This window comes from Leuciscus leuciscus (genome assembly GCF_965113295.1).
Source record: "Leuciscus leuciscus genome assembly, chromosome: 8".
Lineage (NCBI taxonomy): Eukaryota > Metazoa > Chordata > Actinopteri > Cypriniformes > Leuciscidae > Leuciscus > Leuciscus leuciscus.
The window spans coordinates 19,177,543-19,201,462 of record NC_138732.1 but is presented as its reverse complement, the minus strand read 5'-3'; the positions used below and the strand labels follow the sequence as shown (position 1 = coordinate 19,201,462).

General features: G+C 37.0%; 1 protein-coding gene across 1 annotated transcript; it reads left to right on the top strand.

Moving 5' to 3' along the window:
* The first annotated feature begins 22 nt into the window (after window positions 1-22).
* zdhhc9 (zDHHC palmitoyltransferase 9) lies at window positions 23-22,330 on the top strand. Its single transcript, XM_082177392.1, has 9 exons — window positions 23-838; window positions 9,674-9,834; window positions 13,573-13,731; window positions 15,055-15,192; window positions 17,482-17,530; window positions 17,757-17,859; window positions 19,582-19,685; window positions 19,866-19,974; window positions 21,696-22,330. Exons 1-9 carry the CDS (start codon window positions 672-674, stop codon window positions 21,861-21,863), a joined length of 1,158 nt encoding a protein of 385 aa, XP_082033518.1. The 5' UTR covers window positions 23-671; the 3' UTR covers window positions 21,864-22,330.
* The last annotated feature ends 1,590 nt before the right edge of the window (window positions 22,331-23,920 follow it).

Below are 23,920 nucleotides of genomic sequence, written 5' to 3'. Positions count from 1 at the left end.
CTTTAAGAAGAGACATTTAAATCTAGGCGTGTTTCCTGCTCCCGATGAGAATCCAAGGCTTGCTTGCATCCTACGACGCGAAATTAGAGGAAAGATTATCTTACACATTACACATATAATTACACAAAAAGCGGCATAGGTCACAAAAGACTTTACCCACATTTATTTTGCATAATTTTAAGAGAAAAGGGACGGATACTCCTCTCGGGATAGACGCTCAACCTAACAAATGACATAAATGTCAGTCGGTCAAGGTCCACTCACTCTCCAGATGTGCTTTTAGCATTTACACGTTTATTTCACGTCAGCTTCGCTTTCTCATTCGAAATCTGTACACATTTTGAACGGAATCACTTTCATATTGTGCCAGTATGGGTCATCTCCGCTTTCGGATGAGGATTTTGCTTTTTGGTTTTTGATTTGGGACTTTAACCATGGATTTAAGTACAGAAGAGCAGATATGTAGAGCTACAGACTGATGGTAACGATTCATGAGGAAGCACGGGAAGAAACCTACAAACAAATCTTACACGTGAAGGAAGAATACATTCTTGGAAAGAAGCTCCTGTATTTATTTGCTGATAACTTTACGCATTCGTAGTGGACACGGTTGTGGTTTATTTATTTCAGGTTAAATTGACAAAAGACAGTCCGATTGTACATTCGCTACCATGTCGGCGGTGATGATATCACGGAAGGTTACTCGAAAATGGGAGAAATTACCTGGGAAAAACACCTTCTGCTGCGATGGACGGGTAATGATGGCTCGCCAGAAAGGAGTATTTTACCTGACCTTATTTCTCATCATTGGAACCTGCTCTCTGTTCTTCGCCTTTGAGTAAGTGCATGTTATTGGTGATTATTACAGACCTCGTCTATACTGGCAGCGACACCACTAAAACCATCAGAGCTGTCGACACTGCACGCGCGCGATGTCAGTGTGGGCTCTTCGTTTTTCACCCATTACAATGGTGGTTTTGCAGTGTAGACTGTCTTTGTTTAATGCCATTGTAATAATGGGGAAAAAAATAACAATAAAAAAGTGTCCGTGTGAAATGTTGACGACCGAAGCGCTCCTGATTTTTTTTGTAGTAACAGCAAGCCATTTCTCAGTTGTGCCAGCTGACATTGAGGTACGCCATGGCTGTGTTTTACAGTAGAAATGTCCAATTCGTAAACGAGTCGTTCTTTTAAATCTAATTGGTTGGAGAGGTCCAACGATTCGTTCACGACGAATCGCTCCCAGCAGTCGAGTCAACGACTCGTCGACTATTTAAACCGAAAACAGATGATTTCCGTGTGTGTTCAGAAAACATATCTAGGCCTATTCTAATGTTACAAATAAAATGTAGGCTACTGGAAATATGTTTACAACTAGTTCATCAATACAGATACACACCACAGTTTGTTTTGAGTAGCATTTTATTAAAACGTGCAAACCATTTTAGCTAAAAGATGTAGGCCTAAGCCTAAATTATAGGTTAGGCTACCTATTGTTTTATAAATGCAAATAAAAACAAATTTAGGTTCTACATTAGGCTACTTTTATATTTTTATGAGTTTAACCTAAACTGAACCGATATACAATAAACACAAATTAATAAAACTAAACATAACCTTAAAACATCATATCGGCAATATTTGCTTACATATGTCTAGATTAGGCTATTTCAGATCATGTAATGTATCAGGCGATGTCAAGGACCATGTGATGTAATTGTCATGTTGCAAATAGTTTTTATTGGACCGGCTTGTGAACTGATCGAATTAAGTTGGCTAATTTGCAGAATGACTTACCATCACTATAGGCTATATGACTATATGACGCTATAGGCTATTGTATTTCAAATCAACTGCTTAATATTTGCTACAAAATATAGGCTATGATTTAAATATCGCCTGTAAAAGACTGTATGGTTTCATCAATGGAATGAGATATGAACCTTTTTGGATCTCCAAGTCTAATATGAACCTTAAATAATAATAATAATAAAAAAAAATAGATGGCTACTATATCTAAATACAGATCTGCTAATGATTGAATATACAGTTAGGCCTATATTTTCAAATTGTATGAGATCCTTCGCCTGTTGATGGATGGGAAACTAAAATGAAAAGCTGTGTCATCTTTGTTACTGAAACACATTTTGACAATAGCAGATTGCTGCATGTTGATAAAGCTGGATGTGAGTGAGTTCTTTTGGGTGGATATGGTCTCCCTTGTGTGGACAATGACGTCTGTGGTCTGTGTTTCCTGAGACTCCAGTGCTGTGCTCCTCCATTAGGCCTGATCATCAGCATGCAGGAAACGATTCCCTCCGCTTAGTCAGAAACTCACAGTCATTTATTGAGTTGCTGGCTCCTGTAGTAGGGTTTCACTGCACGCCATGTTCATATATCGCTGTAACTGATAATTAGTCCTTGTGGGGCAGACATATTAACATAGAAACTGGGCTGAGTGCAAAAGTGTGAATTGTTTCTTGCATGACAGGCTAATGAAGGAATTAAAAGGTTGTTGTTTTTTTGGCACTTACTATTTCATTTTAACAGTCGATGGAAATTCTGGATATGCACATCACAAAAGAACCACTATTATTAAATATCATCTGCGGTTATTCATATGGTCTCATGAGATCTACAGGGTCTTCAGTTTCAGTAGTGCACATTTATTTTATGTGCACTTTATCTTTTATTTAATACAGAGCATGAGATATCCAGAAGAGACAGACCGTGTTTATGGATACGCATTGCTTCCAGCTGTTCTGAATTTACAGGGAATTATTTATTGAGTATTGCTGAATTCTCACATTATTGCGTTCTGTGTCTGGACTGCTTATTCCTCTGCGGACTGAGTGAGTTTCAAGTACAAGACTGATTAGCAGGACTGGACTTTGCACTGTTTTTTCAAAAGATCTTTGTCTTTTGCTCTGTCTTCTCAAAGAGAGTTTATCCCACCTCCCCTCCCATTCCTCTCCATATATGTGTCCCTGTTTGCTGAAAGTCTATGCACTTATATTTACATTTTTAGCTGTATGTGTAAACAAGACTGTGCAGGTTGCAATGCATTTATGTCTGTCTTCTGTTTGGATTTCAGAGATGAGAGTTGACTGTAAAGGCTTGAAATTCTGTGAAAAATCTGCATTGTGTATGTGTGTAAAGCTGGGCGTACGCACACTGTATGATTTTTGCTGTCTTACGAGCTCACAGATGGTTTTCTCTCTGAGGAAATTGTCTGGAAATCGTTGACGCTCCTATGGTTGCCGATCGCATTGTATGAGAGCAATTGTGAGCCGAGCCGAGCCAAGTACGTTACGAGCACCTCCCAACCTCCTGATAATTTTGAAACATGTTTGAACATTTCTGGGACTTTGACTAGTGCAGGCTGTCCCTCTATTGCCAAATCATGCACAACCATTTCACATAGGCTAGAATAGATCATAGATCGAGCATATACTGACACATACACACATACTTGTATATGTGGTTTACAGGGCTCTACATAGGTGTAATTTTTCTACTGTACAAACTGTATATTCTATCCCCTTACACACCCTACCCCCTAAACCTACTCCTCACAGAAAACTTTTGTCATTTTTTGAATTTCAAAAAAACCCATTTAGTATGTAAAAAAAAAAAAAAAATTAAGCCATTTGGTTTATGAAGACACAGGAGATGTCCATATAAACCATGTTTGCATTGTAATATCATTATACACATTGTGTCCTCATAAACCATATATACAAGAACACACACACACACACACACACACACACACACACACACACACACACACACACACACACACACACACACACACACACACACACACACACACACACACACACACACACACACACACAATACACTGTTTTCATTGTTTTATTGAAAGGAATTGCAATGCTGTACTCTGCTTTTCACCAAATCATTTGCACACTCGTCTTTTTTGTTTTCTTTTTTTCCTATCCGAAGCTATAGCAGCAACATTGAAAGCTCCAGTCTCTCTGTTTAGTGCGAAAGCTCATGATTGTCGCGGACCTCGCCGTGCAGTACAGTTGTGCCGTGTACCAGCTGTTTCGACACGATTATCAGGTTAACTGACTGGCTCGCACTGTGTACGCCCGCCTTAAGACATAGTGCTGAGACCTACACTCACTTTCTCAATCCACCATTGGCTGAAAGGAAGAACCACTTGCTATTAGCCTGATAAAGTCATCAATGTGGAAAAAAAAAATATTATTTTAATATTAATGCAAATATTAGATTGTTTTAGTAATATTGTAATGTGCTTTGTCACTTTTTAAAAAATATATTTCTAAATAGCTTTAATTTATTTAATACACTTTAATCCCTTGTTATATCCCTTGTTATTTGCAAGGGAGCATCTCTAGTTTTCGTTTAAATTTGTAATCAAATATCTATATTTTATTTTAGCTTTATTTCAATCAACTTCAACTTTTATTCAATTTATTTATTTTCAAACAATAATAAAAAAAAAAAGTTTAAGATTATTTAATAACAACACTGAAAAAACCTAACAACTTCAAGGAAGACATTTTTAGACCGACTTCCTGAAGTGTGTAAATACTGTGACTGTAACAACCTTTGGCATGAGTTTGGTGCAAAATCTGTTTGCACTCCAATGCCAGAGTGTTCAGGAAACCTGTTTAAAAACATTATTTCTGCACTTTTGTATTGTATGCTAGTGATGCAGACTTACAGACTTTACCTTACATACTTACATTACTGAAATAGTTTTACACCAGGGAAACTTTTACATAGTAGCACTTCATATATTGACAGTCTTCAGATTCTGTTGATTATGTTCGCCCACTCATTCTTTCACATTAGAAGTACAAGGTTCAGGTTTCACTGGTTTGCCTTTGTCCTGTATGTTTGTTTTATGGCTTTGTTGCTCAGCAGTTAAATGTCTATACATTTTATGCGTACTGTTTAATTGAATGTTGGATACTCATGTTGTTGCTGTTGAATTAAGTGTATGACTTGTGGTCAGTGTCACGGTGTGTGAGCTCTCGAGGGCTGCCGTCTGTGCTGTCCCTCTGCAGGGGTCGTGATAAAGGAGAGAAGACTGTTTATCCTTTTGGATTTTTGTGTCCCTGTGTTATGTGAATGCAAAACTGGAGCGGTGGCAAATTTGTCTTTATGAGGGATTAGGTTGCTGCTTTTTTTTGACAGTAATGTGTAATAATTCATTTGCTTCGTGAATCACTTTCTCTTAAATTGGTGAACACTTAATGAGAATTAACAGAGGCTGTGATTACAATTTTCAGGCATAGCAATGTCACGGTACATTACAACATTTTTATATCTGTGTGAAACAGCTGAAATTACCTTTTGTACTTTATCAGATTATCTATGTACACCTATTGTATTTTTAGCTTTCCTGAAAGACTTTAACACAGAGAAAGCCACTGATGTCACATCTGGATGTGAGATTGCAGTTTATTTGTTCTCTTGCAAATTATTTCCCCGCTTTTGTTTTTGTTAGTGCTATTATTGCATACTACTTTAATATCATATCATCAAGTTTGGCAATGCAAAATTCAGAAGGATAAGGTGATTATTTGCATGTTGAATGTTTCCAGGACTTGCAGGACCATTCACGCCTTAAGAGTTTGACCTACTTTTTGGTTTTATTTATTTATACATCAATGCATGTTTCCATCCTTAGAAGAAGAACAAGTAGAAAATCTTTCTCTCAGAATTTGGTGTATCTGTTATGGAAGTTTGTTTCAGAGTCAATAATAGAAAAGGTAATTGTGTGATAGATTAAAATAAGGAATATTTGTTACACACACACACACACACACACACACACACACACACACACACACACACACACACACACACACACACACACACACACACACACACACACACACACACACACACACACACACACACTTCTGTATATAAGTATATAAAGATTTTTCAGATTTGACTGGACCACAATGAATCTACATGTTGTTTTTAGCTATCATCCATATTTTTTCTCCCCTCATGATACTTTCCGGTGGAGTACCGGATGTTTGCGCTGAATGCTATCAGTTATGATAATTGTCAGCCTCCCTGCCCCCACCGATCTCCACCGAGAGACCAGCCAGACCGATGAAGCAGCTCTATTGATTTTACCAACACACAGATAAGCCTTTCCATATAGCCAGCCATAAAACTCTGCAGTTGTGCTTCAAGTTGTCTTAACTGTGGAAAACAGTCCTTTTCACTTTGTTCTTTGTGCAGATAATTCACTAAGGACAAGCTGTAAAGGCAAACTGAAGGGTGGAGATGCTGTAACAGTGACACAAGTGGATTAGCGTGTACATGATTTTGAACTACAAGTGTTTAATTATCTTGATACCATTTTAGGAGTCTTCCACTAAATTTCCCCCATTTTGTTGCATATAAGTCCACACGTTTACTTTAGTAATGCATGTTTCTGATCCTATTGTTTACTATTCATTTGGTGTGTTATTTCAGACACAACAATGTTTTTTCTATACCCTTGAATTAGAATGAAATAACTTGCACTGATACTGATTGATAATGTTAACCAGTAGCCAAATGTCTATTTAGGAACTGTTTCGCAAACTCATTCAGATAGCTCCATTGTGGTATATGTGGTATACGCCCATTTTTTTTGTGATTCAATTGATTACCGCCCTACATTTTTTTGCAGTTGAATATCCTGTTCCAGGACCGTCTCATTATGGTTGTCAAATGGTTTGCAAATGGAAATTTGTGTTGATTTTCAACAGTTAGGTGTTGATTATGCATATTGAGGCACAATACTTGCTGTGTTTTTTTTATATTATTTTATGGAGGAAGTTAAGTGATAATTATGGTGCTTAAATAAACCTTGTACGTCAGTAGTGACAATAACAGAATCTTTAATATTGGTTGCTTAGCTGCTTATCTCTGGTATTGATTATGGGGAGAGAAGTCACATCCAGCACTGCATGATGGGTAATGTCCGGGAAGCTCAGGGCTGTGATAGGAATTGATGATGGCACAGGTTCAGGATGGTTAAAGTCATCCACACACACACACACACACACACACACACACACACACACACACACACACACACACACACACACACACACATTCTCCTCAGTTTTGCTCCTCTCCGCCCCAACACAGCTTTCAAAATAATAAATGGATTTCCCTGCAGCCTTCTACTCATGATCCGGGCAGTGGAAAGTTTTATCGACCAGCTCTGCTCTGGATTTTTTGTCGCTCCTCTTTATGTTTTCCAGTCTCATAGTTTAAAATGGATCAAACTAATCTGACCCGTCCCACAGGTAGAATTCCAGTGTATTGATGGCTCTGGTATGCTGGCTCTAATTGTACCATGTAGTCTGACTGGAAATTATCTTTCTGTTGCTAATATTTCTTACAGCTGCATTCTGTGTGCTGGTCCTAAAGCAGTCAGTATGACGTGTGAGGAGACAAACCCTGCTAGTAGACAGGTTAAACCGGTGTTCTGTATGCATTGTAGGAAGATTAGATTGGCACATAGTTTGTATAAAACTCTGTATGCATCTTGTGTATTATAAGTAGTGCTTGATAAGTCTAACTTTCCAAAAGTATTTAACTTGAGTGTGTAAATCTGTTTGTGTTAATGATGCTTGTTGAGGAAAAATGTGCTACTATTGATTTGGATGTACATTTAGACAATGTACAATTAACATTTAGAAGTAGAAAGACTGAAATAGTTTCTTGTAAAACATACTCCAGTGTTTAATTTAGAACTTAGAAAATGTTTTTTTTTTTTTTTTTTGAAAGTGGATCTTATAACGCAGTGATTTTCAGTCATGGTCCATTTGGTATATTCTCTCTTAATTAACACCTGATTGGGTGGGTGTCCCGGACCAGAATTGAAAACCATTGTGGTCCCCTAGGGGTCCCTGGCAGTGTTGTTATTGTTAACTAATACTATTAAAAATCGTTTAATGAAATAAAGCGGAAATAAAGGAAAATATAGATATTACATTAAACATGTAAGAAAATATAAGAAAGGTTGCCTTGGCACTCAAATAAATACATTCAAGTTACGTACTGGAATTGCTCTGTTTTTTTTGTACTAAAATTACTAAAACTAAAACTGAAATAAAAAGTAATGGAAGCTCTATGTAGAAATATGAACTTAAATTTACCACATAACAAAATTACTAAAAACTACACTGTAAAAAAAAATGTTGGTTTAACTTAAAGTAAGTTACCTGGTTGCTTTAATTTTCAAGTTCATTGAAATTAATTTTTTTTATTAATACAATGGAGATTGGTTTAATCAACAGAAACGCAAAATATTAATTTATCTGAACCACATTAACTAAGTTCTAAGTTGATTTGACAAAAGAAAAAAAGTTGTGATAACAAATCATAATTTTTTACAGTGTATAAATTTACCATGATGAAAACTGAAAATCTAAAAGTTTATTCAAAATTATTAATAGTAATATAATAGTATATAAACAATACTAAAATAATACTAGTCCCTGAACCCCAGTTTGAAAACCACTGTCTTAAATTGCATGTCAGCAACCTCTCACAACTCCATAGTATCATACTATGCAACTTTTGCACAGGCAAGCACACCTCACATTTTTATTACAAAAGTCTACTTCTTTGTATTGTTGTATTGTCTGGACTAGTCAAATCCTGTCTTACTGTACTGTAGTGTTAGTGTAAAGATGTCCTTTTCACACGCAGAATGCTAAGTGTAGCAAATTTCCCCCTGAGAGGGAATGAACTGTACCTGTGATAAGATGTACCATTATAGTGATGTATTAGCCATACATTAGTATAGCAGGTCTACATTGCAGGAGGGAGTGGTGGAGGAGAGCCATGGTGACCCTATTAATAGCTCTATGCAGTGGCCTGTGGATCCGACCAATCTGCTGCAGCCTGAGCATAGGGAGGCACTTTTACAGGACCCAAGTCATCCGCAATTTATGGGAGCAACCAAATTTATTGCTGTATGGCTGTGTGCCTGCGGGAATGGAGAAAGCACAGTCAGTCATAGTAAACATCCGCCCTGACTGCTTCATTGTGGGCTTAGAAAAGACTGTCTTTAGGGAAGAACTGAGCCAGACAGATATTACAAACCCTCTTCATCAATGATCTCCTCTTTTCAAGAAAAGCCATGATCAAAATGATCGCTAACTAACGCTTTTTGTTTGCTAGCCACCATTTTTATCCCGTAAATGCAAGCTCACAGTCACCGAACATGACACGGAGTGATGATGTAAAACTCTCTCATTTGCGTACATTTTTAACTCTTCTTGACTGCCGTACAGTCTGACTTTAATGACAACTGAGATCCTACAGTGTGACATGGCTTACAGTGGGGATCATGTTTGTATAATCTGAGAAGCAACAGTCACAAAGTACTATTATTAATCGTACAGTGTTCATCTGGCTTACAGATAGTCCCATCCCCAAACTCATTGGCTGATCCAATGTTGTTGTTGGGTTGCTCAAACAGTTTCCTAATTTGTTTTGTGGCATTAATAGCACAGAAATTCCTCACTTAACTTTTTGAAACTAGAGATATAGCTGTTTAGCTTTATATGCTAATTTAACCTCTGTGCTGTTAATTTCATGTTCCCCTTGTCATCTTTTGTAACCCTGCTTGTTCTCTTGTCCCGTACAGGTGCCCGTACCTGGCAGTGCACCTGTCTCCGGCCATCCCTGTGTTTGCAGTGTTGCTCTTCGTCTTCGTAATGGCCATGCTGCTCCGAACCAGCTTCAGTGACCCAGGGGTGCTGCCACGGGCATTGCCGGAGGAGGCCAACTTTATTGAGATGGAGATCGGTGAGTGTGAGGCTGACTGAGTTCAGGGAAGGGTATTTGAGGTTTAATGCCATAGTTTGAACCATTAGTGCCGTCTGCGGTTGTTTTGACCCAGCGAGGGGAAGAACATGTATAGTGTAGCAGGCGTGTGGCGTAAGTGGGACGGTGTAAGCCCAGACCTGCTTATTAATTTATTGTTTTGTTTCGCGATTAAAAAGCTGAGTGCGTTGGACCATGAACTCTTGAGTTAATCTGGGAAACATTGTGTTCTTCTTGACTTCAAGCTTGACGGTCTGTATATACTGTATAATTGCCCCCTCCCAATATCTGATGTTCTTGATGCTTCTCTGCTGCACTCAATTACACAATACACTGTTTGTTGTTTGGATGACAAAAATATTTAAAAGTTATATTTTTAGGCTGGTCTGCCTCAGCAGTCTATAACAGTACTCGTCAATGTCAAAATAATTAAGATCCCTCTGGAAACTTCCCTCTAAATGTAACTACTCTTATTTGTACATGTAAGAATATTCACATTTAAGAATATTCATCTTGCCAACTCAAGATGCAACGCACCAATTTTTACATTATTTGTTCTCCGAAGTCTCTTAAAAATTGTCCCACATAATTCTCAATATGCACAAGTGAGATTTCACAGCTACAGTGGACTTGAGCTGCACCAGGAGAGTGCAAGTTTGAGTCTTATCCATGCATTTCTGATCCAACCACATTCCTCCCTCTCTCTCTCCCTCTACACTTTCCTGTTTTTCTTCACTTTAGTATTCATTAAAGGCACAAAAAGTTAAATAAAAAACAGATATTTTTCACATGACTGGTGCACACCCACACAATTGCACATGTCAACTGCCTTGAACAGAAACCAGTGTTATCACTATACTGACTGAGTGAAAGTTATATCTTTTGCAGTGGTGTTTGGCAGAAACTGTTAAGGCTCATTCAAATCCTAGGACTTACCGGAGACATTTGTCTTGTCTTTTCTGGGACTTAAATTGTCTGCTCAAACATTCATTGTTAAAGGGTGAAAGAAATTGCCTTAGTAGATTTCCACAGACCTTTTTCAGTTGTCTTCCTCAGTGATTCAAGTGAACTGAAATGCCCATTGGATTTTATTGCAAAAAAAAAACAAACGAGAGAGAGAGAGCGAGAGGCAAAAATGGCCATTTACCCTGCAGCAAAAATATTTTTTTTTTTAAGAAAATAGGACTATCATAAGGAATGAATGTGTATTTATAGTTTTTTTTTTTTGGCAAATGTGTCCTACTTTGAATGTCACAAAGGTTAACATCACTGCGTCTGACTAATTAAATGCAATTAGATTAGATTAACTTGCTGCTGTCATCTTGATAATTTCACTTCTAGCGATTCATTTGTGTGGTTGTGGCTCTGTGGGAATAGTGCCTTGTCTAGTTCAGTCACCAGTGTGTCACCGTTCCCTGTACTGATTACAAGATCTGGGCTACAGTTAAGATGAACTCATCTCCCTACACACTCCACTCTCTCTTCTCTCTGTTCCACCTCCCTCATCCCAACTCCCCTCCCTGGATTACTCTGTGTAACCGTTGTTACACATCAGCACCTCCGCTGATGCTCAGAGGTGCCTTTGGGCGGTGCAGCGTTTGTTATTACTGATGTTCAATAAACCAGGACATCATTTACTTTTAACCTTGTTAACTCACAGTAACCTCTTGTATTATTATATATACGCTTACCCCTATTTTCACTGATTTTGTGGAACATATTCACATTTAGAATTGTTCTTCAGCTCTCTCTAAAAGGGTTGTGTTGTATACTGGTTGTATACTAAAGACATTAAATGGTACAAAAAATATACAGCACTATGATAACATCGTACTGCAAATTCAGGCATAAAAGCATAACAATGAATTGATGTAAATGAATGTTGAGGTTTAGAAACATCTAAAAAACATGTCCAGTATGAACAGCTCCTAAGTTAGTGGTTTTCAACCCTCTTTGTTGATATTGGAAGGCCCTATGACTTTTCCAGTTGTTTGTGATTTACTGGATAAGGATTAAATATAAAGATTTTTTTTTCAAGGTCACTTGAATTAATTCGAGTACCGGTAGTTTAATTTGATTGACAGCCCTATTTTTGTATCTTTTTTTATTTTATTTTTTAAACAAATTTATTAGATCTTTTTCATTCTGTAATTTAAGTCAAAGTCAGTAGTTTAAGTTAAATTGATTTAAATCATTTTATTTTGTACATTGAGGTGACAGACATTTTTGTAGAAAGACCTTTTTGAAGAAAGTAGTGTGTGGTATTATAGCTGGTAAGTAAAAAGGAACTAAATGCATTATCAGGTCAACAACAACAATGTTCACAAATTATTTACATTGAATTGTTGAATGTGTTGAAAGCCCTGGTTTAATTTCAATTCATTAGTCACTCAAGGCTGTTTTTTGTTGTTGTTTTTTTTAGACCGCTATCGCATCAAAGCCATAATGTTGGTATTGATTCAACTGTACCCTCTTAAAACAGGGCAGTTATGTTTGAGTACTGCAGCAGGGCAGAGCAAAGATTGATTTCTACAAATTTCCTCTGCCGTCTCTGCTCGATTTCAACATCCCAGCTTTAATATGCTATTTTTAGATGAATGTCTGTATTGCTGATTAAAAGTGGCTAATGCTGGATCAGATGCAAGTACGGATGTGCAGGTTTAGCCAACCCTGGCATGTGGATTAGGAGGCAGTGTAGTTCTGCCTCCTGAGCAAATGCTAATGCAGCCACTTCCCCGGAGTATAAAAGTACAGAGCTGACAAATGTAAGGAAATTAAATTACCTTTTTCCACTGCGCGATGAAATTCGAGTCTTGTTCTTGCAATGTAAACAAAGTGCTTTGCCTTCATTATTGTCGCTATCAGAACAGATGAAAATGAGTAATTTTGAGCAAATGCAAATAAAGGAGAGAGAGTAGAAAAGATGAAATTCTTATATCAGTGGTCTGGATCTGCATTAAAAGTATTCAGATCCCAGGAGACTATAAATCGTGAAAATTTTTTGATTTTGTTTTGTGTTAATATGTACACCCCCGGTGCCGACAGCCTTGTGGGCAGTGCGCCGACAAATAACGCTGTTGCGCTTCGGGCGACCCAAGTTCAAATCCCGGCTTGCGGACCTTTCCCGATCCCGTCCTCCCTCTTTCTCTCACCTCGCATCCTGTCCACTCTATACTATCCTATCACAATAAAGGCAATAATCACCAAAATAATTTATCTTTAATATGTACACCCCAGAATTTATTACATGCCTTTTGCATTGGTCAATTTGATAATTTTGTGGTCAAATATTTTTAGATAATGATCACCAAACTGTAAATCAAATCAAATCATGATAATTTAAATGAATATTTCATGTAGATTTGGTCTTGACTGCTCTTAAGGTTTATTTTCTGATTATGATTGGCTTAACCCTTTTCATGTTTTCTAATAATTTCCTTTGAAATCCTTTTTTTATATTCGCATTGAGCTGGTTAATCTTTACTCTAAGAAGAGCATTTTAATCTCTTTCATCTTAACATTTCACTTTTGTGCAAAAATCATTATGCTTTAACTGTTGTATTTAAGGGCGACCTATTCCTATAAAGTGTCTTGTGTCATTGAGTCATACTGCTTGGAGTGCCCTTGAGCCTTGTGAGTCCTCCATCAGTGGCTGTGCCGTGTGTCATGCATATGGAGAGTTTGGCTGCCACGTTTATTGTTTCTACCCAACTCTTGCAGAAGCGGCCAATGGGAACGTCTTGGCTGGACAGCGGCCTCCGCCTCGCATCAAGAATGTGCAAATTAACAACCAGATCGTCAAGTTGAAGTACTGCTACACCTGCAAGATCTTCAGACCCCCTCGTGCTTCCCACTGCAGCATCTGTGACAACTGTGTGGGTGAGTGTTTGAAACCTTAACCTATACTACAGCTATGAGTAGTACCTCAAATAGTGTGGCTTTTTCAGAAGAGGTGTGCTTTTATGGAAGTGAAATAATGTCAGCCCATAAAAATGCAAACCCTAAAAATACAATGCATTAAAATGCAAGCAGGGTTAATGCAATGCATATATTTTTCAAGTAGTGCAATTCAACAAGCTTTTTTGTTTCAAAAATATTTGTCATTATTTTACTTCCATATGCTTTTTTCTAAATGACTGAATTTTGGTAGTCAATAATTAAAAAGAAAAAGAAAAAAGTAATGAATACTTTTAATCAACAAGGATGCATTACATTGATCAAAAGTGACAATTATAGTCAAGTCACCTTTTATTTATTCATCACTTTATACAATATTCATTGTTTCAAAGCAGCTTTACAGTGATACGTGTCTCGTTTATAATATTACAAAAGATTTATAATTTAAATACTATAAATGCTGCTCTTTTGAATTTTCTGTTCATCAAAAAACATTGATAACAAACATAAAAAAAATCTACTTATTCTATTTATGATATTATTTTAATTTTTAAGTGCCTAAAACTTTTCTCAGTACTGTAGCTTTGCAGGTAAGTTTCTTCAAGTGTCTTGGAGACATTGCCGCAGTTCTTCTGGATTTAGTCTGTCTCAGTTTCTTCATGTAATCACAGACAGACTCATCTCAGTGTGGATCATACCGGCTGTTGTCAGACTCCTTCACTGGATTATTAAAATTAATGGCAAAAGGAATGTTTGGAAATGTAAACTGATATTTCCTACTGACACACTAAAGCAAAAGATATAAATAACTGGCTTATCTTGTGTGAAAATACTAACGTGACTAAGACTTTTGCACAGTATATATATGTAATGCTGTTTATATATAATTTTCTCTTTTTTTACTAAACCCAAGAATTCTTACCTTTGATATAGTTGCATCTGTATGTGCCATTTGACACTCCAGTATAATAGTGAATTGTTGAGAGATGAGTCAGACAGCACACTCACTCGCTCACACATACATAATGCTGAGATTGGAGAGTTCACCGATGGCTCAGTTTTGCTCTCTTTGCACAGTCATCCTGAACACAGGGCCATTTGTTTAGGCGCCCTGCACCTGCCGCACATACAATCTCTGGTTTGGGTACCATCTCCAGATATTTTTAGCAGCTAAAAATATCTGCCCATCTCTGTCAGTAGATCCACCATCACTGTTAGAATGTAGAAACTGACCTTCAGGCTTTCACAAATTGTTATGAGAAAGTTTGTTTGTAAAGTCTCAATATTCTGTGCGTCTTCCCTCAGACCGGTTTGACCATCATTGTCCCTGGGTCGGAAACTGCGTAGGAAAGAGGAATTACCGATATTTCTACCTGTTTACACTCTCGCTGTCTCTACTCACCATCTATATCTTCGCCTTCGACATCGTCCATGTGGTTCTACGTGAGTATCACAGCAAGAAAATGTGTTTGTGTGTGAGTGTATAGGTGTGCATATGTATCTTTAATGTAGACATCCAAAAGCAAATTATTTGAAAGAGGGAATTAAATTTTCATGTTATCGATAACCATTTAAAATGCACAGACGGTACACCGGCTTAATGATCGAGGTTTCTGGGAAAACAAGTGCCTTTAAGCGACACTCAATATGTACTCGAATGCTGTTCTCTTAGGTGTGGTTCAGTCCGGCAGCGTTTAGGATATTGGAAGAGCCTCTATGCTCTTGTAAATGTCTACTCTTTGATCTTTCCCTTCTCAAAGTGCATCATAGACTGCAAGGATGAGAGAGCAGCAGAATTCACATAAATGCCTGGACAATTTGCTCTGAGCCTCTGATCTCAATATCAAAGTAAAACGCATCATAATAGAGAAATAATTCAGTAATTCGTTTTTTATGACACTATTTACGTGCACAGATTTTACAAAATCTGCAGTTTGACTGGTTTATATAGAGTATGACTCTGTATAGATAGAAATATCTGTTTACTGTCCATTACATGTGCTTTAAACAAAATGCTGCTTTTCATGTCAACATTGCCATAGCAACAAGAAACTTATGAGTCTTGTCAAAGAAAGCCTTACTCACACATCATGTAGACATCGCAACCCAACAAAATGAGATCTCTCTTATTATAATAAACAAAGCTGTCTACACTGTTTCCATTTTGACTCTCTGAAGAGTGAGGCTTTATCACTTTATTTCCCAGATCCACTTGAAATACATTTACATTTTACATTTACATTTATTCATTTAGCTGACGCTTATATCCGAAGCGACTTACAATTGCTATATATGTCAGAGGTCGCACGCCTCTGGAGCAACTAGAGGTTAAGTGTCTTGCTCAGGGACACATTGGTGTCTCACAGTGGATTCGAACCCGGGTCTCTCACACCAAAGGCATGTGTCTTATCCATTGCGCCACCACCACCCAAATACACAAAAAAATTTTCTCAAATATCATATGTGCTTTCATTTTTCATTGTTTTTAAATCAGTTCTGATCTTTCATCGAATCCAGCTTGTGCGGTTTACGATGTCTGGCCTATTAATTTAAATCATTGAATCTAATTTAATTCTTAGCATATGTATCTGCAGTCATCGGTCTCTTCCATTGTAGACACAGTAGGTAACTCCAACCCAATGTGTAACTAGCATGTTTGCATTTCTAACATACAGAATCTAAAAATATGCCTAGAAAGCTTTCTTCTCATCAGGTGGGAGAGAGTTGTATTGCGCTGCATACGAGGTACTTTTTAATCTGAATGTGAAAGCTGCTGTATTTAAAGGTTTACATGGCAGTTATTGTACAGGTTAAGATATACACAACCTCTTTCAATCCGTCCCATTAATTTGGATTGAGGACAGTCAGATCATATTCTCAGATTGAGGTGTTTACTTGAACTCTTCATTCTAACTGAGATATGAGTATCATATTTATTAAAGGAATAGTTGGCTGAAAACCTAAACTTATGTTATTATTTACTCAGCCTCATGTAATTCCAATCCGGTATGCTGTTATTTTTCCCGTCGAACACAAAAATAGAATTTTTAAATAATCTTCACAACATTTATATCTTTCAAGATCCAATTTGTTTTAAAAACCACTGCAAATTACCCTAAAATGTGTTCTGTATTATAAAAGTCTCCTGAGGCCATACGATTGCTTTGTATGACGCACAGAACGATATTTAAGTTTAAATTGCAGGTTGGACATCAATAACATCAAGCGTCATTGGTTCTCAATTATCCCATAATCAAATGTCATCATGCCAAACCTTCACCATAGGTGTCATATTCAATTTGAGAGCTACTAAGTAGGTTAATACATTAGTGAATAATGACATGCATTTTGTTATGTTTCTCACCTAAAATCTTAGTGTATATTTATGTATCAGACTACTCTCTGATGCTTTTTATAGTATGTCTTTTATCCTTTCAGTTTGCTAGCCTGTGATGGTGATGAATAATGACAAATTTTACATTTTTGGGTAAACTACGAGGCATTACGAGGCTGAATGCAAACGTAGCTACTGTGGTTGTAAAGGTGAATGTAAACGAACAGTGCTAACTTCTCAGCACTGGCAGAGTGTGGGTGGATGTGCGAAAATCTTCTGAACATGTAATGATGGGAGAGAGAATGTGAGATACTGAGACCTCTGATGCAGTGAGTTACTGCTTGCAATGCATGCATGGATACATAATGTAAATAAATACAATTTTGTGTGTTTTATAGGATCTGTGGACTCAGGATTTGTGAATACCATTAAAGAAACTCCTGGAACATATCCTTTCATTTTAGCTCCAGAGCCACTAGCTGAAGACTTGAAAACAAAATGAGCTCCTGATAAACCTGCCATGTTGTGAATGATATATCAAGCTAAACATAGTGTTATTTTTTTTTTTTTACCTTTTGTATTGCTGAACAAAGATATTTCAAAGTTCGAAAAAAAATGTTCAGCATATTGTAGATATTTTTGAGCATGTTGTGTCCTTGACTCCCCGTTGCACTGTGTTGGAGGTTCTGGTGTGTTTTTTCACCCTCTGGTCTGTGGTGGGATTGACTGGCTTCCATACCTACTTGATCTCCCTCAACCAGACCACCAATGAAGATGTAAGTCTGTTTCTTACCTGTCTGTTCCAAAGTCTACTGTCGGTTCTTGTCTCCTGCTGCTGTCACATGGCTGGAAAGATAAACACATGCCCTAGAGCATTTCAGCACACTAGATTGAGCAGTCACCTTGGCAACAGTGCCTTCTCTGCGATAAGAAAGCACAGAGAACATCTCAACATGAGTTTTATGTACAGTATATACAGTATTTATGGCACTGTTTATGAACAGGGTACACAGTGGTGTCTCATTACGTTTTAAAGCACTAGAGGCACAAATCCCATGTTTTTATGTTTGCTGTTAGATAAGCTATTATGTAACATAAGATTAACCTTGCATGAAAAGAAGCTTTAAATGCATCAGATGTTTATGCACATCATATTATGACATTTTTGGCCTCTGATTTCTTTACTTTTGTGACTGTATCCAAACTGTTGAACTGATATTTAACTCATTGTATTAAAAATATGTTTTTATCTTTTTAAAGCTAATTTTAATTATGAACTATTAATTAATGAAAAACTATTAAATAAAATAAATAAAATATGACATTTGAGTCCCACATTTTGCTAATGCTGTTACCACGTAACGTTCCTTATTATTGGAATGAAATCTAAATATTCTACGTCTAATAATTAAAAATGTAGTTTAATTATACATTTTGCAACCTGGTTACATAGGCTTCATTTTAATTTGCTAGAAAATCACAGAAATCAGGGTTTATTAAGGATATTTAGCTGCAAACGTCACACAATAATTAAGTAATGGGTGCAAAAATTCCAAACCCCACAGAATTAAAAAAAAATTTTTTTTTTTAAACTTAAATTTAGAAAATTATAATAATAATTTAAACTCCGATCAACATTTTCTAAGGGTTAAGCATCTCCTTTCGGTGATCATTTTACAAAAAGAAAATTAAAAAACGGAGAATTTCATATTCTGTTGTGTACCCTATTCATGAAAAATATCTACAACGTATGCTCAAACAAATTCATATATAGTGAACAAACGCAAACTTATATAGTGCTTAGATTCCCTGCAGCAGTTTGAGTGCTCTGATTTAGTTTAGCATAATCTGTAGTTCCTTTGGCACTTTCACACTTAGCCCTAATGATTAATTTAAAATGTTTTCTTGCCACATTTGCCCTCTGGCCCTTCTTTTCCTGTTAATGAGGAAAAAAGAGTGAGAAAGGGAGGAAGCTTCAGAGAAGGATGCAAGTGCTGCAAATAATATGATATGACATGATGGTTGTTCGCCTTTGATTTTGTATTAATTGGATCCTGCTTATAACAGATTTATCAATACCTGCAGATACAATTCGGATACAACTAAACTACATACTGAAACCTGAAGCTGGTAACATTTCTGTTGGGGAATACCATGCATGAAATCTTTTTTAGATTTGCCTGTGATGCATACATGCATTTCTAGGAGCAGATGAAACGGTAACAGCATGACTTTTTAAGATGAAGAACCTTGAAGCGCTTGACTAGATCAAATGAAATCCATAGGGATGGCTAGAACTGAAACAGCACATTTGAATAAAGGATAATAAATAAGAGATTCTTTTTTATTAAGCCTCTCATTTGCACGGACGCTTTAAAACAAAAGATCAGAGTGAAGATCCAGTTGAAGGTTGAAGGTTGAATCAGAACTTGACAGCTGTTCTGACATTGTGCTGGTTTTCTTTTCGAAGTTTTAAGTCCTTCATCTCTACTGCACAGATCAAAGGTTCGTGGTCGGGAAAGAACCGTGTGCAGAACCCCTACAGTCACAAGAACATCTTTAAGAACTGCTGTGAGGTTCTGTGTGGCCCTGCTTACCCCAGGTAGGAAGATTACTGTAGTTTTGCTTGTATACAGTGGCTCCAAAAAGTATTTTGGTACTTTGAATGAAGTTTACTAGTCATTTTAGTTTTGGGAAAAGCTCCAGCATTTCTTTGCAGATGCTACATGGTTTGTGCCACTTCTAAACACAGGATTATATCTCTGTCTCTCTCTCCTTCCAGTGTGTTGGACAGAAGAGGTGTGATGCTGGAAGACTCGTCTAGCCCCGCCCCTTCCGATGCGTCTGCTGCTTCTACCAATAAGGGCAGCAACCCTGTTTCACAAACCACAGTAAGACAGCATTTTTTATGAGTGTGTGAGTGAACAAGCCAGTGTACATTAGGCAGAAATGTTGCTGGCTGCTTTACTGTGCGTTGAGTAGTGAGTCTGCAAGAATCCTAAATCAATTACCCTAAGAGCTGGGAGGGTTAGAAGGTCAGGGAAAAGAACCAAGTGGAGTAAATGAATGAATTAAGCGGTTTTAGCTTGATGTGGCTTTCATAGGGCAGATAGTCATAGTGCTGAAGTTTGTACAGCTCTGCATGTCCATTATATCGGTAAAGACCCTAAAAATATATCAGTAAAAATGTAAAGGTGGATGAGGGTTCCCATGAACATAAAAAAAGGGTTATTTCTAACAATTTCTTGTATATATTTTTCTAGTTATGCTTGGCTCTAAAATATTTAATTGGCTAGAAATTGCTTTTTGTTAGTGCAGTCTGTATAAAATGATTATTATTTTTTATCCTTATGATTGTCAAGGGTGAAATTGCTTTAGAGATTTCAGATGTTTCACTAGATAAGCATTTCCTAACTTTTTTTGGTCTTATGTTCTCCCATATAACCATTTTAACTCCTTTTTTTCTTTTAAACTTTATTATAGTGAAGACAATTCAGAATTATCACCTAAGAATCAAGTAGTTTCCTCTCTCTTTAATAGGGTTCCCGAAGTATAAATCCTATTCATTGATTTTTAATGATAACTTATACACTGTTGAAGACAGACCTACTGTGAGCTATGAGGGTGTTATGTACATATGATAGCATATGTACAACATATATTCACAATATATATATATATATATATATATATAATTGTGTTTAACCGTGGAATTTTTGGTGAAAAACTACATTACCCATGATTCTAAATAACCAGAGAATCGAAACAAGCAAATTGCACCAAAATAATTCTGTGGCAGCTTCCAACTCCCATGAAGCTCTGTGAATGATGTAATTGAGTTAGTCTCTCTACACACTCACACTACTGAAATTTTTTTATGCAAAAATGCATATTTTTCAATAAACGTAAAAAATATTATATATTGAACTATTTAAATCAATAGTTTTGTATTTCTCAATAATTTTAACATGATTCGTCATTCACAATGCTTTTTGGGATTGTAGTTCTTTCCCTCATTAAAGCCGTTAAAGGGATAGTTCACCCAAAAATCATTTACTCGCCCTCAATTTTTTCCAAACCTGTATAAACGTTTTTGTTCTGCCTAACACAAAGGAAGATATTTTGAAGAATGTTTGTAACCAAACAGTTGTGTGGCACCATTCACTTCCATAGTATTGTTTTCCATACAATGCAAGTCAGTGGTGCCCCATCAACTGTTTAATTACCCATATTCTTCAAAATATATTCTTTTGAGTTCAGCAAAAAAAAAAAAAAAAAAAATATATATATACTCATACAGGTTTGAAACAAATTGAGGGTGAGTAAATGATGACAGAATTGTCATTTTTGGGTGAACTATCCCTTTAAGTACACAGTCTTGTACCTTTTGTCTGATTTAAAAAAAATGTTTTGCTTCATAGCAGTTTGTAATGATATGATTGGGTGGGCACTGTTGCACTCTATTAGACACTCTGGCTTTACAAAATCTTTCCAAGTTCCCTCTGAAACCTGTTTAAGGACCTACTGGTGTACATTTAACCCTAACTCACACATTCACGTTGATTTGAATATCACTCTTTAATTGATAACGGTGTGTTTGCACTTCCTGCAGAAATCCTCAGCTCCCCTGATTCCCAATGAGCACACACCTGATGAAGCCAAACCTGGCATTGGTGCAGGCACCGAGAAGAGCGCCAGCTCCCCTAAAGATGAGAAACCCCCCTCGCCAACTTCCCCCAATGCCGTCGCCCCTGGGGTCATCAAAGAGTCGACCCACTAGCTTTGGCTGCGTTCTCCAGAATTCTCTCAAACTTCTGAATGTGTTCACATGAAGGAACACACACAGAAAAACTGTTTTGACTCAAAAACAGTGACTTTCAAAACAGTGGCCTACGTTCTCTGATACTCTTTCGCAGAGCGAGTTATCCAGCCTGGATCCTGCGCTAGCACTCGAGACTAGATCTGGAGGTCTTGAGACTCTCCTCTCTGAATCACAGCATGATGAAAACTCACAATGAGAGAAATGGGGAGCCATAGACTGAGTCAGATTAGAATAGGCTACCCTTAAACGTAACGAGGACATTATTTCCCTTGAAAGAGCTTGTGAAATGTTCCGTTGTTTTTTTCAATGTCATTACTCGTTTCTGTATAGCCTGCCTCCATTACTCCTAACCATTTGTGTGCCCTGTAAAACCCATAACTTGCTTCTATAGTAGTTTGTGAAAAATGCCCTTTGGATTAGACTTTTTTTTTTTTTTTTTAAGTGTGATAAGGAAAAGTGCTTTAGTCATAAACTGACATTAGGCCCAACAAAACTGCTTTATTCTTTTGATGGGGTCATTTGGATCAGCTTAGTAAGTCAGTCAGTTATGAATGTGATTTAACTCAGAAAGTTAAGCTCAGACTTGATTTTACAATCAGCATGGATGGTAGAAAGCAGAGGCTGTCAGATGTATGTGCCAGTGAGTACAGGCCGATTTGCATCAGTAAGAGTGCCTTATCTATGCTCTACCATTACATCTACAGAAGACTCCATGATGCCCCATACTACTCATACCTGTACATGCAAGTCAATGTCATTTTTATACAATGCTAATGATCTGTCAGAACGCAAAAAAGCCATGGAGTTAATGTACATATTGTAAAAGTAACTGAGAAGCTGCAAATTCCCTATAAGAAGTGGACAACATGCCTGATTTGTTATTACTATTATTTTGATCTTTAAGTTAATACGTTCCCTCCATATTGTCTTATTTAGGGAGGTCTTTACACAACCGCCTGACATTTGAGCATCATACTATCTTTCCCCATTTTCCTTTTCTCTAAGAGATGGATATTACAACACAAGGCCAAGTGGCGTGTTTGTACACAGAATAAATTAAAGAGAAAGTTTACATCTGAAAATGAACCTTTATGAGTCTAGGCATGGAAACGGCTAGTTGACCAATCCATCTTCAGTGTCATTTAAGCATGCTCTTGCATTCAGTTGAGAAATATCTTTAAATTGTGCTTGTTTTTCTTTTAACCATGTTTAAGGTAGCAAAACTTGCCCCAGTGTAGAAGCGAATGTGCAATGTAGTCACCTTTATTAATTTCACTGTAGTATGTTAATGGCCACTTGTAAGGGACACATCTACAGACTTCAGGGACCGATAATATATTTTTTACATGCGTTTCTCATCATAACCAGCTACACAGGGCAGTATTGATAAGAAGTGAATTAAAGATTTGGAAAAGCCAGCTTAAAATGGATACCCGTTCAGTGCCATCTTAAAGCATTTGGAAGTGTATGAACTGGAATGTTTGTGAGATGCATTCATTTGTTTGTTAGTAACTCTACTGGTGTTGAAAAATGTGTTGAGGGTAAAAGTCCGTTATTGCAGGAAATGTAGTCCTACATAACTAACAGAATGTGCTTCAGATGTTTAGTTTATGGCAAATGAGTACAATGGTGTGAACAATTGTGATGATTGTTTACACTGTTACTGTGTATGGAAGATGTGAATATTAATTTGCTAGGCTGAAGGTATTACTGAGTATATGGAAATGTGCTTAAAGTTGCGCTGAATCAATCCCACTACTTTGTTTTTATCATGAATTTTGTGTCATGTGCTAATATGCTAATTTACTAAATGAGGCACATAAATAATCAAAATCTTTAATGCCAAGTCAGTGTAATGTGTAAGTTTGGAATATTAGCAAATGATGGTCTGCTCTAGATATGTGGATGCGATGCATAATGTACACATTGTACGTCATCACGAATTGGGTTATGTTCAGTTTGCTTGGTAATAACACTGTGATCATGTATATCCTCATACTCTCCACTTTCTACTT